Source organism: Aotus nancymaae, unplaced genomic scaffold, assembly GCF_030222135.1.
Source record: "Aotus nancymaae isolate 86718 unplaced genomic scaffold, 86718_ANA_hifiasm-v0.15.2.pri h1tg000041l, whole genome shotgun sequence".
Classification (NCBI taxonomy): Eukaryota; Metazoa; Chordata; class Mammalia; order Primates; family Aotidae; genus Aotus; species Aotus nancymaae.
Window position 1 is genome coordinate 19984554 of NW_026988455.1, and position 16487 is coordinate 20001040.

Consider the following 16487-nt stretch of genomic DNA (forward strand, 5'->3'; position numbering starts at 1 on the left):
CAGGAGGCTGAGGCGGGAGAATTGCCTGAACCCGGGAGGCGGAGGTTGCGGTGAGCCGAGATCGCGCCATTGCACTCCAGCCTGGGTAACAAGAGCGAAACTCCGTTACAAAAAAAAAAAAAGAAAAGAAAAGCTGCACAAAATTAATAATATATAGAAAAATGAAAAAATCACAGTACAAAACAAAATTACCTTACATCGATTAGAATGGCCACTACAAAAACAAACCTGCATGATCTGCACATGTACCCCAAAACTGAAAGTATAATAAAGAAAAAAGAAAAGGAAAAAAAAAGACAAAAATCAGAAAAACCCCACCAACTATGTTGATGACGTAAAGAAATTGAAACCTATGTAAATTGTTGATTATAAAAATGCAGCCATTATAAAAAATAGCATGTTCATCCTCTAATTGGGACTCCGAGCCGGGGCTATTTCTGGCGCTGGCGCGGCTCCAAGAAAGCATCCGCATTTGCTACCAGCGGCGGCCGCGGCGGAGCCAGGCCGGTCCTCAGCGCCCAGCACCGCCGCTCCCAGCAACCCGGAGCGCGCACCGCAGGCCGGCAGTCGAGCTTGCGCATCCCAGCCATCACTTTTCCACCTGCTCCTTAGAGAAGGGAAGATGAGCGAATCGAGCTCGAAGTCCAGCCAGCCCTTGGCCTCCAAGCAGGAAAAGGACAGCACTGAGAAGCGGGGCTGGGGCAGGCCACGCAAGCAGCCTCCGGTAAGTCCCGGGACAGCGCTGGTAGGGAGTCAGAAGGAGCCCAGCGAAGTGCCAACACCTAAGAGACCTCGGGGCCGACCAAAGGGAAGCAAAAACAAGGGCGCTGCCAAGACCCGGAAAACCACCACCACAACTCCAGGAAGGAAACCAAGGGGCAGACCCAAAAAACTGGAGGAGGAGGAAGAGGAGGACATCTCGCAGGAGTCCTCAGAGGAGGAGCAGTGACCGTGCGTGCCTCCTGCTCCTCACTGGAGGAGCAGCTTCCTTCTGGGACTGGACAGATTTGCTCCGCTCCCACCGCCTCCGCCCCTTCCCCAGGCCCACCATCACCACCGCCTCCGGCCGCCACCCCGATCTTCCACCTGCACCTTCACCACCACACTACACACAGCACACCAGCCGCTGCAGGGCCCCCATGGGCTGAGTGGGGAGCAGTTTTCCCCTGGCCTCAGTTCCCAGCTCGCCCGCCCACCCACGCATACACACATGCCCTCCTGGACAAGGCTAACATCCCACTTAGCCGCACCCTGCACCTGCTGCGTCCCCACTCCCTTGGTGATGGGGACATTGCTCTTGGGCTTTTGGTTTGGGGGCGTCCTCTCTGCTCCTCTACTGTTCCCTCTGGCTTCCCATAGTGGGGTCTGGGAGGGTTCCCTGGCCTTAAAAGGGGCCCAAGCCCCATCTCATCCTGGTACGCCCTACTCCACTGCCCTGGCAGCAGCAGGTGTGGCCAATAGAAGGGGATGCTGGCCCCCAGAATTCTCCCAGCCAAACTGTCTTTGTCACCACATAGGGCTCACACCTTTCATCCTTCCCCACCTTCCCTAGTCCCTCCACTAGGTTGGACAGCCCCCTTTAGCTGCAAGAAGGCAGGAGGGGTATGAGTCCCCTATACCCTTTTCACTGTGGTCCCAGACCCCTGGCTCTCCGCCTGGGATCTGAGTATATATTGTGGTGATGGAGATGCAGTCACTTATTGTCCAGGTGAGGCCCGTGAGCCCTGTGGCTACCACCTTAGATGGGCTGGAGCTGTTCCCCCCACCCTACTTTGCTTCTGCCACTCGGCCATTTCCCCCTCCTCAAATGGGGCACCAATAACAAGGAGCTCACCCTGCCCACTCCCAACCCTCCTGCTCCTCCCTGCCCCACAAGGTTCTGGTTCCATTTTTCCTCTGTTCACAAACTATCTCTGGACAGTTGTGTTGTTTTTTGTTCAATGTTCCATTCTTTGACATCCATCACTGCTGCTGCTATTAGCGCTAAATGTTCATCCTCAATGCCTCCTGTTCTGCCCACGATACCCTACCCCAGGATACTCTTCATGGGGAAGAGGGGCTGGGGCATGGCAGGCTGGGTGACCAACTACCCCAGTCCCAGGGAAGGTGGGACCCTGCCCCTTGGATGCTGCAGCAGAGTGAGCAAGGGGGCCCGAATCGACTACAAAGGGTGTAGGGGCCACTTTCTCCCCCTGTTCTGTCGGGGAGGTGTAGCCATGATTTGTCCCAGCCTGGGGCTCCCCCTCTGGCTTCCTATTTGCAGTTACTTGAATAAAAAATATCCTTTTCTGGAAAAAAAATATATCATGTTCTTCAAATAATTAAAAATGAAACTATATAGCAATTCCATTTATGAATCTATATCTACAGTATGCAGCACAGCAAAATGAAGACATAAAAGGTACCCTGCTTGCATATCCCCCTATAGCAAGTCTCACAACCCAGCCTCTAAATAAATAACACAGATAAAAATTAGAAAATAAAAATTGTAAGAAACTTTAAACTATATTTCAAGGCCATAGTAAGTAATAAAAATAGAATGGCATGTGCAGAAAAATGGACCACCACCAATGAAACAGAAACTACTATTCTCACACATTTGAGACGTGAAAAAAAGAATTTTAAAAATGGTTTAGGCTGGGCGCGGTGGCTCACGCCTGTAATCCCAGCACTTTGGGAGGCCGAGGCTGGTGGATCACGAGGTCAATAGATCGAGATCATCCTAGTCAACATGGGGAAACCCCATCTCTACTAATACAAAAAATTAACTGGGCATGGTGGCGCGTGCCTGTAATCCCAGCTACTCAGGAGGCTGAGGCAGGAGAATTGCCTCAACCCAGGAGGCGGAGGTTGCGGTGAGCCGAGATCGCGCCGTTGCACTCCAGCCTGGGTAACAAGAGCGAAACTCCGTTTCAAAAAAAATGGTTTAACATAGAGTTTCTCAAAAATATGCATATATTCGTGTGTCCCCAAAAGCAATGGCAAAGCAGTTTATGCATTTCCTTATAAGCCATAAAGAAAACTTTGGCTCACACTGGGAACTTAAAGGAAGGTTACTGAAGCCAAAGTAGAATCCTTAGAGTATTTAAAAGTATGGGGCAGAAGGTGTCCCTATGGGAGAGCAAAGGAAAAAAATTACCTGGACTTCTCAGAAACTTTTTTCATTGAAGCACAGCTCTCCAGACCACATTTTAAGGACTGGCTTCCTCCTTGACTTTTGTACCTCTTGTCTGTGTCATCTGCTTCTTTTGCTCTCACCTACCTGGGTGTTTGTCTATGATCTCATTTCTTTTTATATTCCAGGGCTCTTTGTTTTCCTCCAGACAGGTGGTCAAGTCTGGCTTAGAGACAGCAATACCTGTTTTATTAAGGAAAAAAAGTAACATAAATCTTGCTGAATTCTTTCATTACCAACCTAGTATTATGCTTAATAAAGAGGATATAATAGAAAATTCTAGAAAATTAATATTGATTCATAACAGAACTTTATAATATATTTTAAATTTGTAGGTCTTTAATTTCACTACTCAGTACCTGAGTCAAAAACTGGTGGTGGCAACTTAATTCTAAAGTGTGGGCAACGATACTTTATGCCATGACATTTTTGGAATTGCCAGTAGCCTAGAGCAAAAGCTACAGAAGCGAAGGAAAGGGAAAAGTTCAGGTCAAGATAAAACATCTTGAAGAATTTGTTTTACACGAATGAATCCTCAAGATTTTCTTAAAATTAGATATCTAAAATTCATTCATACAAAGCAGAAATTACCAAAAACATCTTAGAAAAGAGAGAAAAAAAAATTTCAGGCTATATTAGGAATTGTGTATTGAAGTTATCCTCTCCCAGGGAGACCAGGTTTCTGTAGTTCTCGAACATCACATCTCTATATAAATTCTGCTGAGCCTTGATTCAGGCATTGCCACTCCTCCAAAGAGAATTCTATGGCTACATCTCTGAATGTCAACAGTCTCTGAAAAAAAAAAAAAAAAACACTCATGAACACACAAACACCATATGGCCGTAGGCAGAGGTTTTTATTTGACTCAAGAAAGAAAGTAAAGAGAAGTGGTTCTGACTTCTAAGAGCAACTAAAAATATTCAATAATATAATCTTTGACACAGAAGTATTCTCTAACTCTGAGAAGAAAGGATAGCATAAGAGCCACAATACCACTGTAGATATACTTTTCTAGATGATGAATTATAAAATTAAGTGCATCAACAAGGACATGTCTATTTTTTTTTCCTTTTTTCTTTTTTTTTTTTTTTTGGAGACCGAGTGTCATTCTGTTGCCCAGGCTGGAGTGCAGTGGCGTGATCTTGGCTCACTGTAACCTGCATCTCCCAGGTTCAAGCAATTCTTCTGCCTCACCCTCCCAAGTAGCTTGGACTACAGGCTTGAGCCACCATGCCTGGCTAATTTTTTTTTTTCTTTCTTTAGTACAGATAGGATTTCTCCATGTTGGACAGGCTGGTCTTGAACTCCTGAACTCAGATGATCCACCCTCCTCGGCCTCCCAAAGTGCTGGGATTGCAGATGTGAGCCGCTCTGGCCAGAGATGCCTATTTTTGAGTGCTATATTTACATCATACAGAATAAATTGTGTATATTTCTCAGATAGAAAAGTCATGATGAGTCAGAAGGTACTGCTTATGTCTTAATATGTGCAATAAACTAAAGATCTTGCGCAGATTTTGTTTCAGAAGATTTGGGATAAAGTCTGCAGCAGGCTCACCAATGCTTCTCGCCTAGTAAGAATATTTTGTCAAACTTCCAGTAAGTGGCAGAGGCTGGGTTTTTCCCAGTTTCCCTCACCCATAAATAAAGGTAATAACCTTTATTTTTAAAAGACAAAAATATGCAAAAATCATCTAAAAAGAAAGGACAGCTTTCAGATTAAATGTGATGGTCTATGCACTTCAGCTAGTAAATCTCCAAAGTGTACTTAATAATTAAGAGAATAATAATTAACCCTATAGTAGAAAAAAAGTCAGATCTTGAACCATGTGAATAAAATTATGAACTGTACTGAGACACATTTTTATAGGACACAACATGACTATTGTGATATTTCTCTCCTTTATACTTTATATATAAATTAATTGTATGTTATTATGTATGCATAATTATGTTTATTTATTTATTTATTTTTGAGATGGAGTTTCGCTCTTGTTACCCAGGCTGGAGTGCAATGGCGCGATCTTGGCTCACTGCAACCTCCGCCTTCAGGGTTCAGGCAATTCTCCTGCCTCAGCCTCCTGAGTAGCTGGGATTACAGGCACGCACCACCATGCCCAGCTAATTTTTTGTATTTTTAGTAGAGACGGGGTTTCACCATGTTGACCAGGATAGTCTCGATCTCTTGACCTCGTGATCCACCCACCTCGGCCTCCCAAAGTGCTGGGATTACAGGCATGAGCCACCGCGCCCGGCCTATTTATTATTAATCATACGTGATTAATTTATATATAATTTAATTATATATGATTATATATTTTTTCTTTTTTTGAGACAGAGTCTGTTGCCCAGGCTGGAGTGCAGTGGTGTCATCTCAGCTCACTGCAACCTCTGCCTCCTGGCTTCAAGCAATTCTCCTGCTTCAGCCTCCCGAGTATCTGGGATTACAGGACCGTTCCACCATGCCTAGCTAATTTCTGTATTTTTTTTTTTTTTGTAGTAATGGGATTTCACCATGTTGGACAGGCTGGTCTCAAATTCTTGACCTCACGTGATCCACCTGCCTCGGCCTCCCAAAGTGCTGGGATTACAAGCGTGAGCCACCACAATTGGCCTAAATTTAATTATAAAGAAACATCAGTTTTATCAGTTTTATGCAAAGTTGAAGATACAGATAACTTCCCTGTGCTGTAATTTTTAATAGTAATTTTAAGTAGTCTTTCTTTAGCACCCTAGAGAGCAAGCATCTAAAACCTAATAGTTTTTTCAGAACTTTCTGGGTAATAAATGCTATCCGTGTAAATGAGCATTTTCTAAATCCTGTCCTGCATGCAACTAATAAAGCACAGAGATGAAACTTCAATATGACATGTTTCGCTTTTCACTAACATCCAAAGACAACTCTGTTTCCCCAGGAGAAATCTTGAGTATCCACCCCTTCTTATATCAACAGCTACAGTGAGAACTTGTATTGCTGGTTCTAAATTTGTGGTGAAAATTCTGCGTGGCATGCAAGAACCCAAGGTGAAGAGAATGTATGACCACTATGGTATATAGAAAAAAATATTTTTTCCAGAACCCCTTGACTATCATAAAAATAACCAAAAAGAGTTGAAACAAACTCATTAGGGATAAACAGCACAAGTAGAGAAGTAAAAACCTGCAAGTTCTGAAAACGTGGCATTTCAAAAGGCAGAGTGGACACTGCTCTTGATCTGAGACATGCCCACCTGAGAAAAAGTGATTTTTTTCTTTTCCTCCTCTTTCTCTGGAATGTATTTTCAGATAGTATGCTCTGGACATATCAAACCTGCATCTTGAGTGTACACCTTTTAAGCACAATCTGTTCACCTGCTACCACGACACACACTCACGGGCAGAAAGACCGAGACTTGCAGAAAACATTCACCCATTTTTGTTGTTTATAACTGAAAAGATTTAAGAGCAATGAGAGAACAGTGAGCTTTTCCGTGACTATTAAAATATAAGTTTCTGGCTGGGTGCGGTGACTCATGCCTGTAATCCCAGCACTTTGGGAGGCTGAGCAGGCAGATCTCGAGGTCAGGAGTTTGAGACCAGTCTAACCAACATGGTGAAACATTATCTCTACTAAAAGTACAAAAAATTAACTGAGTGTGCTGGTGCCCATCTGTAATCCCAGCTACTTGGGAGGCTGAGGCAGGAGACTCACTTGAACCCGGGAGGCAGAGGTTGCGGTGAGCCAGATCATGCCACTGCACTCCAGCCTGGGGGACAGAACAAGACTCCAGGAAAGAGTTCAAGGTAAGTGAGTGGTAGGACTGGTTTGTGCTGCAGACAGTGGTCCATGTGGGGCTATACTCTGATTTTCTCCCGTGTCCATGCTGGCACATTAGACTATGATCAAGTGGTACAGAACCCTACACTGGTGGAGGAAACAGGTTGCTACTGCAAGTCAGTGTCTGGGGTTGGGGATGTGCCAGGAAACTTGCAGGCACTTTGACGGGATTTTGGCAAGAAATGCTAAAAGCAAAGGTGCTGTGCTGGAATTCTTGAGGGTGGTGCCTAGTCCCGGGAGGGGTGTGGACACATCAATGTCTAGTGGGTATGGTTGCGAATGCATGAGAATCATGTGGTGGCAGCTGTGAAAGAAGGAGGTCTGTTACCACAATTCCTTTCCTTAAGTTTTTAGTGCCTTCCACCCTGAGAGGAGACCTAGGGTCACAGGACAATGTGCAGTGTGACAGCCTGTGTGCAGGAGAACTGAGCCTCCTCTTACCAGACACCTGGAGGCCCCTCCAGGGCAGGCTCTGTAACATCTTTTTTCTGACACCAAATCTGTGGAGTTTGCTAAACACCAAGCAATATATGTATACACACATACATACACTTTTGGAGACAGTCTCACTCTGTTGCCCAAGCTTGAGTGCAGTGGCACGATCTCAGCTCACTGCAACCTCCACCTCATGGGTTCAAGTGCTTCTCCTGCCTCAGCCTCCTGAGTAGCTGAGATTACAAGGTCCCCATCACCACAACTGGCTAATTTTTGTATTTTTAGTAGAGACAGCATTTCACCATGTTGGTCAGGCTGGCACCACGAAATTTTTTAACACCAATTTGTTGTCTGACATTTCCATCCTGATACCACCCAGAGTCAACACAGACCATTATCCAGAGCTCAGTCTCACCATATGGCCCTTACTGCACATGCCTGTCACAAATCCCAGGGAACTATCTATGCTTCTGAGCTACTGTCTGTAAATTGGGGATTTCCGTAATCTCCCTCAAATTCAATAATTTGATGGAAATACTCACAGAATTCAGCAAAATCCTGTACTTAAATTAACCAGTTTATTATAAAACATGCAACCCAGAAACAGTCAAATTGGGAAAAAAGATGTATAAGACCAAAAAAAAAAAAAAAAAAAAAAAGGTTGGGAAAGATGGAGCATATAGATAATTCTGGTAAATAGCTGTGATTAATAAAATTCCCTGGTCGGGTTTGGTGGCTCATGCCTATAATCCCAGTAGTTTGGGAGCCCGAGGCAGGTGGATCAGCTGAGGTCAGGAGTTTGAGACCAACTTGGCCAACATGATGAAATCTCATCTCTACTAAAAATACAAAAAATTAGCCAGGCACGGTGGTGGGTGCCTGTAATCCCAGCTACTTGGGAGGCTGAGACAGAAAAATTGCTTGACTCCAGGAGGTTAAGTTCGCAGTGAGCCGAGATCACGCCACTGCACTCCGGCCTGGGTGACAGAGCAAGACTCTGTCTCAAAAAATAAAATAAATAAAATAAAATAAAATTCTACATCCTTTGGGGTCTTCAGCAACAGCTTAATGAAACACTCTTCCCATGATAACTTAGATGGTGTTGTATTTTCTTATCACATAGCCAGACATAGACTGCAAATGTCCACCCCTTTCTTTTTTTTTTTTTTTTTTTTTTTTGAGACAGAGTTTCGCTCTTGTTACCCAGGCTGGAGTGCAATGGCGCGATCTCGGCTCACCGCAACCTCCGCCTCCTGGGTTCAGGCAATTCTCCTGCCTCAGCCTCCTGGGTAGCTGGGATTACAGGCACGCGCCACCATGCCCAGCTAATTTTTTGTATTAGTAGAGACGGGGTTTCACCATGTTGACCAGGATGGTCTCGATCTCTTGACCTCGTGATCCACCCGCCTCGGCCTCCCAAAGTGCTGGGATTACAGGCGTGAGCCACCGCGCCCGGCCCCACCCCTTTCTTATAAAACAATCAGCTAAATACTTTTCTTCAGTGGTCAAAATAAAATACTTCTTAATCAACTTTGCTGAAATTTTTATCTTCTCCCAGGGCTCCTGACCTTTGAGCTAACCTTTAGTCTGAGTCAACATACAACCCCATTTTCTGTCTCTGCTTAAGAACCTGCTGACTTCAGGGTAAAACATTCTCTGATCTAGAATCTAATTTTGCCCCCTTCCTTCTATCATGCCATTCTCATTCCACCTTCTTTCTAAGCTTGTTTGCTATTCTCTATGAAAGAAAGTCCTTGTCTGCCTAAACATTGATATCCTTAAAAATCTTATACTTGGTACTTTTTTTTCCGTTGTTGGGATTCAGAACTTCTTACCTCAATCTGACTTTGTTTTATTTTACAAAGTCCAGAAACTGCCCCAAAACAGCAACACCTTTATCTTCAGTAAGATCCTCCCAATTCCCACCCATTCTAATGCTAACTGCATCTGCCTGTGGCTCCGCAGCTTTTCTGGGCTCTGTTGCTTATCTCAGTATAAAGGCTTCTTCCATGGCTGGGGTGAGCAGGCTGGGACATTTGCAGGGGAGGCTCCCTAGAAAGAACTGATGAGGCTTTCAACAACCTCCCTTTGCAGGCTCTGTATTGCCTTTAACTTGGAGTCACAGGGCTCAGGCTTTAATTTCCAAGTCAGAGATGGTCACTTAGTTTTTGAAAGTAAGTGTTAAGAGAAATCCAGAAAAATTACTGAAATGCAGTGTTTATACAAGGAAAAAATATTTTAAGGTGCTTATATTTTATGGCTCAATGAGAAAAAGCAAAAGTATCTATCTCTTTCAGAGAATATGCAATTTACTTATTTCCACCTGGGGAACTCACTAAGGCACAGTGCAGTGTCTCCTGGAATGGCTGTCATTGAGCATTTCAGTGAGTAGGATGCACGTGAGAGACTCTCTCAAGTGATGAATGGCTTGACTTGACACGTCAGTCAGACATGTGTGTGTTCCAATCAGCACTGCCACTCCCTGGGTTTGTCACCTTGAAAAGATATTTTCACTTTATCATTTACTTATAAATACATTTACTTATTTCCATCACAGGATATTCAGTAAATAATAATATGAACAAACTTCTATAAGGTGCCCAGTCCCATCTCATAAGGTTTAGCAATCCCAGCACTTTGAAAGGCCCAGGCGAGTGGATCACCTGAAGTCAGGAGTTTGAGACCAGCCTGGCCAACATGGAAAAACTCCATCTCTACTGAAAATACAAAAATTAGCTGAACGTGGTGGCAGACACCTGTACTCCTAGCTACCCAGGAGGCTGAGGCAGGAGAATCGCTCGCACCCAGGAGTTGGAGATTGCAGTGAGCTGAGATTGCACCACTGGACTCCAGCCTGGGCAACAGAGTGAGACTTCATCTCAAAAATAAAAATAAGATAGCAAGATATAGGGCAGAGGCATTTACTGTCACAAACTAATTTTGCAAAAAGAGAGATTAATATTTTGATGAATCTATGTAATTCCCCCGTTATCTACCACATTTTCTTGTGCAAATGTATTCATTTCCTACAGCGATAATGGAAGAAACATTTTTCATATTCTTTCCCTTGGTAATATTCCCAAAGTTAACCTTAGAGTACTGTTTGAAATCATGCAGCCAAAAATAACACACCTGAGAAAATTTCTACAATCACTCTGAAAAAGAGTAAATATGAATTTGTAACAAATAGAATACATGACTAAATTTTTTTTCTGAAACTCACCTCTTTCATGCCCTTTATAAATATTTTCTTACATATTGAGCTCTACTGATAAAATGCAATTTACAGTTGACTAACTTAAGTCAAAAGAAGTGAAAATATCTTTTCAAGGTGACAAACTGAGGGAGTGGCAGTGCTGATTGGAACACAAATATGTCTGACTCGTGTCAAGTCAAGCCATCCAATGACTTGAGAGAGTCTCTAATGTGCATCCTGCTCACTGAAACGTTCAATGACAACCATTCCAGGAGACGCTGCACTGTGCCTTACTGAATTCCCCAGGTGCAATTACTTTGGGATTCTTGCACCATCTTATTGGGGGCAGTTTTTCTTGTCTTTAGGGATAGTTTTTTTTCCCCCTTCACAAATCTTGACAGAATCCAGAGGGCAGAAATTACTTCTGTGATTTTCCCTCAATACTAGCATCTGATTGGCTAACCAGCCATGTGCCTCCACGAAATGGAAGCTGAGTTGGGTAAAGACAATTCTAATGTCCTAAGGGATTATACTTCCTTATAGGAAGTATACTCTTTTTTTTTTTTTTTTTTTTTTTTTTTTTTGAGACGGAGTTTCGCTCTTTTTACCCAGGCTGGAGTGCAATGGCGCGATCTCGGCTCACCGCAACCTCCGCCTCCTGGGTTCAGGCAATTCTCCTGCCTCAGCCTCCTGAGTAGCTGGGATTACAGGCACGCGCCACCATGCCCAGCTAATTTTTTGTATTAGTAGAGACGGGGTTTCACCATGTTGACCAGGATGGTCTCGATCTCTTGACCTCGTGATCCACCCACCTCGGCCTCCCAAAGTGCTGGGATTACAGGCTTGAGCCACCGCGCCCGGCCGGAAGTATACTCTTATAGGAGATTGCTCTCAGCCCCAGGGAATCCATTTGCTCTCTTGAAAGGCTATACTTCATACCGTGTGTTGTTTTCTTTTTTATTTATTTATCTTTTATTGTACTTTAGGTTCTGGGGTACATGTGCAGATCATGCAGGATTGTTGCATAGGTACATACATGGCAAGGTGGTTTGCTGCCTTCATCCCCCATCACCTATATCTGGTATTTCTCCCTTCATTATCCCTCCCCAGCCTCCCCACCCCCTGCTGTCCCTCCCCTAGACCCACCCAACTGACTGCAGTATGTGATGCTCCCCTCCCTGCGTCCACATGTTCTAATTGTTCAACACCCTCCTATGAGTGATGACATGCAGTGTTTGGTTTTCTGTTCTTGTGTCAGATTGCTGAGAATGATGGTTTCTGAAAGAAAATAACTCAGGGAATGATATTCACTAGACACTCCAGCAGACATGGCCACGGTGGGTATCCTGATTTATCCCCAAGCAGTACTAAGACCCTAACCAGAAAAAAAAACTAACCTGTGGCCAAAGAGACATTACCCTTTAAGTTTTCCCCCCTAAAAACTAAACCCAGATGTTATGATAAGATGTCTGTACTTGGAGAAGATAAAAGAAACACAGAAATTTTTTACAATAGTGTCAGAGGATTACTCTCTGCTTTTTTTTTTTTTTTTTTTTAAGATGAAATGTTGCCCTTTTGTCCAGGCTAAGCGTGCAGTGGCAAAATCTCAGCTCACTGCAACTTCGGTCTCCTGGGTTCAAGCAATTCTCCTGCCTCAGCCTTCTGACTAGCTGAAGTTACAGGCACCCACCATGACGCCCAGCTAATTTTTCTGTATTTTTAGTAGAGATAGAGTTCCATCATGTTGGCCAGACTGGTTTCCAACTCCTGACCTCAAGTGATCCGCTCACCTGGGTCTCCCAAAGTGCTAGAATTACAGGTGTGAGTCACCGTGCCAGGCCTCTGCTTTCTTCTTATGTGAAATATTTACAAACAGGAAACTTTTTTCACAAAGCATTGAATGGCACCTTTTAAGTGTCATCCAATGTTTCTTTTTAAAAAAAATAATTAAGTACTGTGTCTGAAACATACAAGAAAGAACAAATAGATAATGTGAGTTAGAAAGAAAAGTTGGCATGTGGTAATGTCAGATGGAACTGGAAATTTAATATTTTACTGCAAGCCAGAGTTAGTCTATGAGAACAGGGAGGTTGACTTAAGACCGTGCTTAAGACACAGTTGAGGGTGGGCATGGTGGCTCACTTCCATAATCCCAGCGATTTGGGAAGCCAAAGTGGGCGGATCACCTGAGGTCAGGAGTTTGAGACCAGCCTGGCCAACATGGCAAAACTCCGTCTCTACGAAAAATACAAAAACTAGCCAGGTGTGGTGGTGGGCCCCTGTAATCCCAGCTACCCAGGAGGCTGAGGCAAGAGAATAATTTGCACCCAGGAGTAAGAGATTGCAGTATGCCAGGATCACACCACTGGACCCCAGTCATGATGACAGAGCAAAACTCGGTCTCAGAAAAAAAAAAAAAAAAGGACACAGTTGAAAAATGCAGGCTGAGTGTGATCCCTTATTCCTGTAATCCCAGCACTTTGAGAGGCAAAGGCGGGTAGATCACTTGAGGCCAGGAGTTTGAGACCAGCCTGGCCAATATGACAAAACTCTGTCTCTACTAAAAGTACAAAAATTAGCTGGGCATGGTGGCAGGCACCTGTAATCCCAGCTACTCAGGAGGCTGAAGCAGAAGAATTACTTGAACCGAGGAAGGAGAGGTTGCAGTGAGCTGAGATCGCACCACTGCACTCCAGCCTAGGCGACAGATCAAGACACTCTCTCAAAAAAAAATTACAAGGGAAAACCAGTTTCCTGTGGAGTGTAAAATATTTAAACAGCAGGCAATTAGACTAAGGTGGATTGATTGTTCTCAGCTCTCACTTAAATAAAAATCTCCCCACTGGCTGCTCTGAAAAGCCATCTTTGCATTTTTCCTCGTCAGACACCTTGCTCGCCGCAGCGGCCTCCGTCGCACGCCTCCTTCGCGTCGCAGACTCCCGCAGCTTTATCGCCAGAGTCCCTGAACTCTCGCTTTCTTTTTAATCCCCTGCATCGGATCACCAGCGTGCCCCACCACGTCAGACGCAGCGGTAGACACCAGCTCCGAAATCACCACCAAGGACTTGAAGGAGAAGAAGGAAGTTGTGGAAGAGGCGGAAAATGACAGAGAGGCCCCTGCTAACGGGAATGCAAATGAGGAAAATGAGGAGCAGGAGGCTGACAATGAGGTAGATGAAGAAGAGGAGGAAGGTGGGGAGGAAGACGAGGAGGAAGAAGAAGGTGATGGTGAGGAGGAGGATGGAGATGAAGACGAAAGCTGAGTCTGCTACGGGCAAGCAGGCAGCTGAAGATGCTGAGGATGACGATGTCGATACCAAGAAGCAGAAGACCGACGAGGATGATTAGATAGCAAAAAAGGGAAAGTTAAACCAAAAATACCCCAGAAAAAAGCAGCCGTGACCTATTCACCCTCCACTTCCCATCTCAGAATCTAAACGTGGTCACCTTCGAGTAGAGAGGCTGGCCCGCCCGCCCACCACTGGCAGTGCCACCTGCAGATGACCCGCACGCTCCACCACCCAACCCAAACCATGAGAATTTGCAACAGGGGAGGAAACAGAGCCAAAAATTTCAAGGCCCTGCTTTTTTTATTAAAAGTACTTTAAAAAGGAAATTTGTTTGTATTTTCTATTTACATTTTATATTTTTGTACATATTGTTAGGGTCAACCATTTTTAATGATCTCCGATGACCAAACCAGCCTTCAGAGTGTTCTCTGTCCTACTTCTGATTTTACTTGTGGTGTGACCATGTTCATTATAATCTCAAAGGAGAAAAAAAACCTTGTTAAAAAAAAAAAAAGCGAACACGACAACAGAAAAACAATCGTATTCGGAGCATTCCAGTACCTTTACTGTGTATGTACTTAGCTGTCCTGTAAGTAGCTGGTTTGTATGAGATGGTTAAAAGGCCAAAGATTAAAAGGTTTCCTTTTTTTCCTTTTTTGTCTATGAAGTTGCTTTCTTTCTTCTTTCTTTCTTTCTTTCTGCCGGTTTGATGTATGTGTGAAACAATGTTCTCCAACTATAAACAGGAATTTTATTTTGCTGAGTTGTTCTAACAACAACAACAACAACAAAATCTAACTCAAGTGTATCCCTCATAGCTGGGCACAGTGGCCCATCCCTATAATCCCAGCACTTGAGGAGAATCAGGTGGGTGGATCACTTCAGGTCATGAGTTCAAGGCTGCCCTAGCCAACATAGTGAAACCCCGTCTCTACTAAAAATACAAAAATAGGCCAGCATGGTGGTGGGCACCTGTAATCTCAGCTACTCCAGAGCCTGAGATCGTGCCATTCCACTCCAGCCTGGGTGACAGAGAAAGACTCCCTCTCAAAAAAAAAAAAAAACTATTTCTTGAAAATTACTATATTGAAGAAATAAATCAAGCCTAGTCAACCACAGACTGCCAATTAATCTCTGATGACATAACCAAAAAATTTTCACCTAGATCTTCCAAATAAGGAAATTACATAACCATACCAAACCAATTATTGAATTGGGTCTGCTTTATCATGCAACTTACAACAGACTTTCCTCAAGTCTCTTCCATAGACCACAACTCACAAACCGTAGCTGGGCACGCTATGATTCTTGAATCACACTTTTATCTAATTTTCTAACATTTGACAGTGACTCCTAGACATTTCTAAAAGGAAAAATGAGGAAGTAGGGACCCCAGGGACCACAGCTCTTTCCGCTCATGAATCCTGCACTCTGAGTCAGGATTCCCCCCGATGACTTTCCCATCCCTGCACAATCTGGGTGAGATAAGGCACTGGGAGTGCAGAGCTGCCCAGAGAGGGCTCCAGTCCAGGGCAAAGCCCCTGCAGAGGAAAAAGACAGAACTCCCAGGGTCCCAGCTGCTGGCCCAGGCACCGTCTTATGGCTCTGGGGAACTAAGAGCCCAGCTGGGCCAACGAGGGTTTGGGTCCTCAGACTTTGGAGCTGAGAGGAAGTCTGGATCTAGCTACAGCCACTTTCAGCCCGTTCCCACCAGCCCCCACCCGTCTCTCACAATGACAGACCCAGCACTCACCATTTCTGGGCTTCGAGGGGGTCTCGGTCTTTTAGCCATAAATCTGCGAATACCTGCAGGACACATGGCCACAGACACTTGGCCTCTAGGAGCAGAGGATGCAGAGCAGTGAAGAGAAGAACTGGAACAGGGAAGCGTCCTGGTCTCTCCAGCTGCACACCTGATTAGTTTCTAATCCAATGCTCCTGATTGGATAAGGTTTCAGGACCCACCCTTCACGCCCTGAATGACGGAAAATTTGATCAGACACCGGGCTCAATGAAGCAAAAATAACAGCCTACGCTGCATCCTTTACAGTCACGGGGGCTTCTTCCCTGATCTGAGCCAGGCCAAAGCCAGAGTATATTTGCATTTAACCTTGTGTATAACATATGCATTTATAAATGATACATAGTTATTCATAAATCGAAAAAATATAATGAAAATATTTCAAAATTTCTAATGTTATGACCTTCTTTGCTGCGGATCCTTTGCAGTGATGTGGTTTCGCTCTGTGGCTCCACCCAGATCTCATCTCAAATTTTACTTCTGGGCCAGGCGCAGTGGCTCATGCCTGTAATCCCAGCACTTTGGGAGGCCAAGGCAGGTGGATCACAGAGGTCAGAAGTTTGAGACCAGCCTGGCCAGTATAGTGAAACCCTGTCTCTACTAAAAATACAAAAATTAGCCAGGTACAGAGGGTCACGCTGTAGTCCCAGCTACCTGGGAGGCTGAGGCAGAAGAATCGTTTGAACCCGGCTGGCGGAGGTTACAATGAGCCGAGATTGCAGTACTGCACTCCAGCTTTGGCAACAGGATGAGACTCTCCCTTTAAAAAAAA

General features: G+C 44.5%; 2 protein-coding genes and 1 pseudogene across 3 annotated transcripts in view; all 3 read left to right on the forward strand.

The window, feature by feature from the left end:
- Positions 1-16487, forward strand: part of LOC105725070 (zinc finger protein 679) — a 185074-nt gene that overhangs the window by 137966 nt on the left and 30621 nt on the right. The window lies entirely within an intron of this gene.
- On the forward strand, positions 576-1256 carry LOC105724449 (high mobility group protein HMG-I/HMG-Y-like). Of its 2 annotated transcripts, XM_021671885.2 has the most exons (2): positions 576-724; positions 758-1256. In XM_021671885.2, exons 1-2 carry the CDS (start codon positions 623-625, stop codon positions 947-949), a joined length of 294 nt encoding a protein of 97 aa, XP_021527560.1. In that variant the 5' UTR covers positions 576-622; the 3' UTR covers positions 950-1256. The 2 variants fall into 2 exon arrangements, with proteins under 2 accessions (XP_021527560.1, XP_064217647.1); XM_064361577.1 differs by having other exon boundaries at positions 576-1256.
- On the forward strand, positions 13597-14002 carry LOC105725005 (prothymosin alpha-like; annotated as a pseudogene).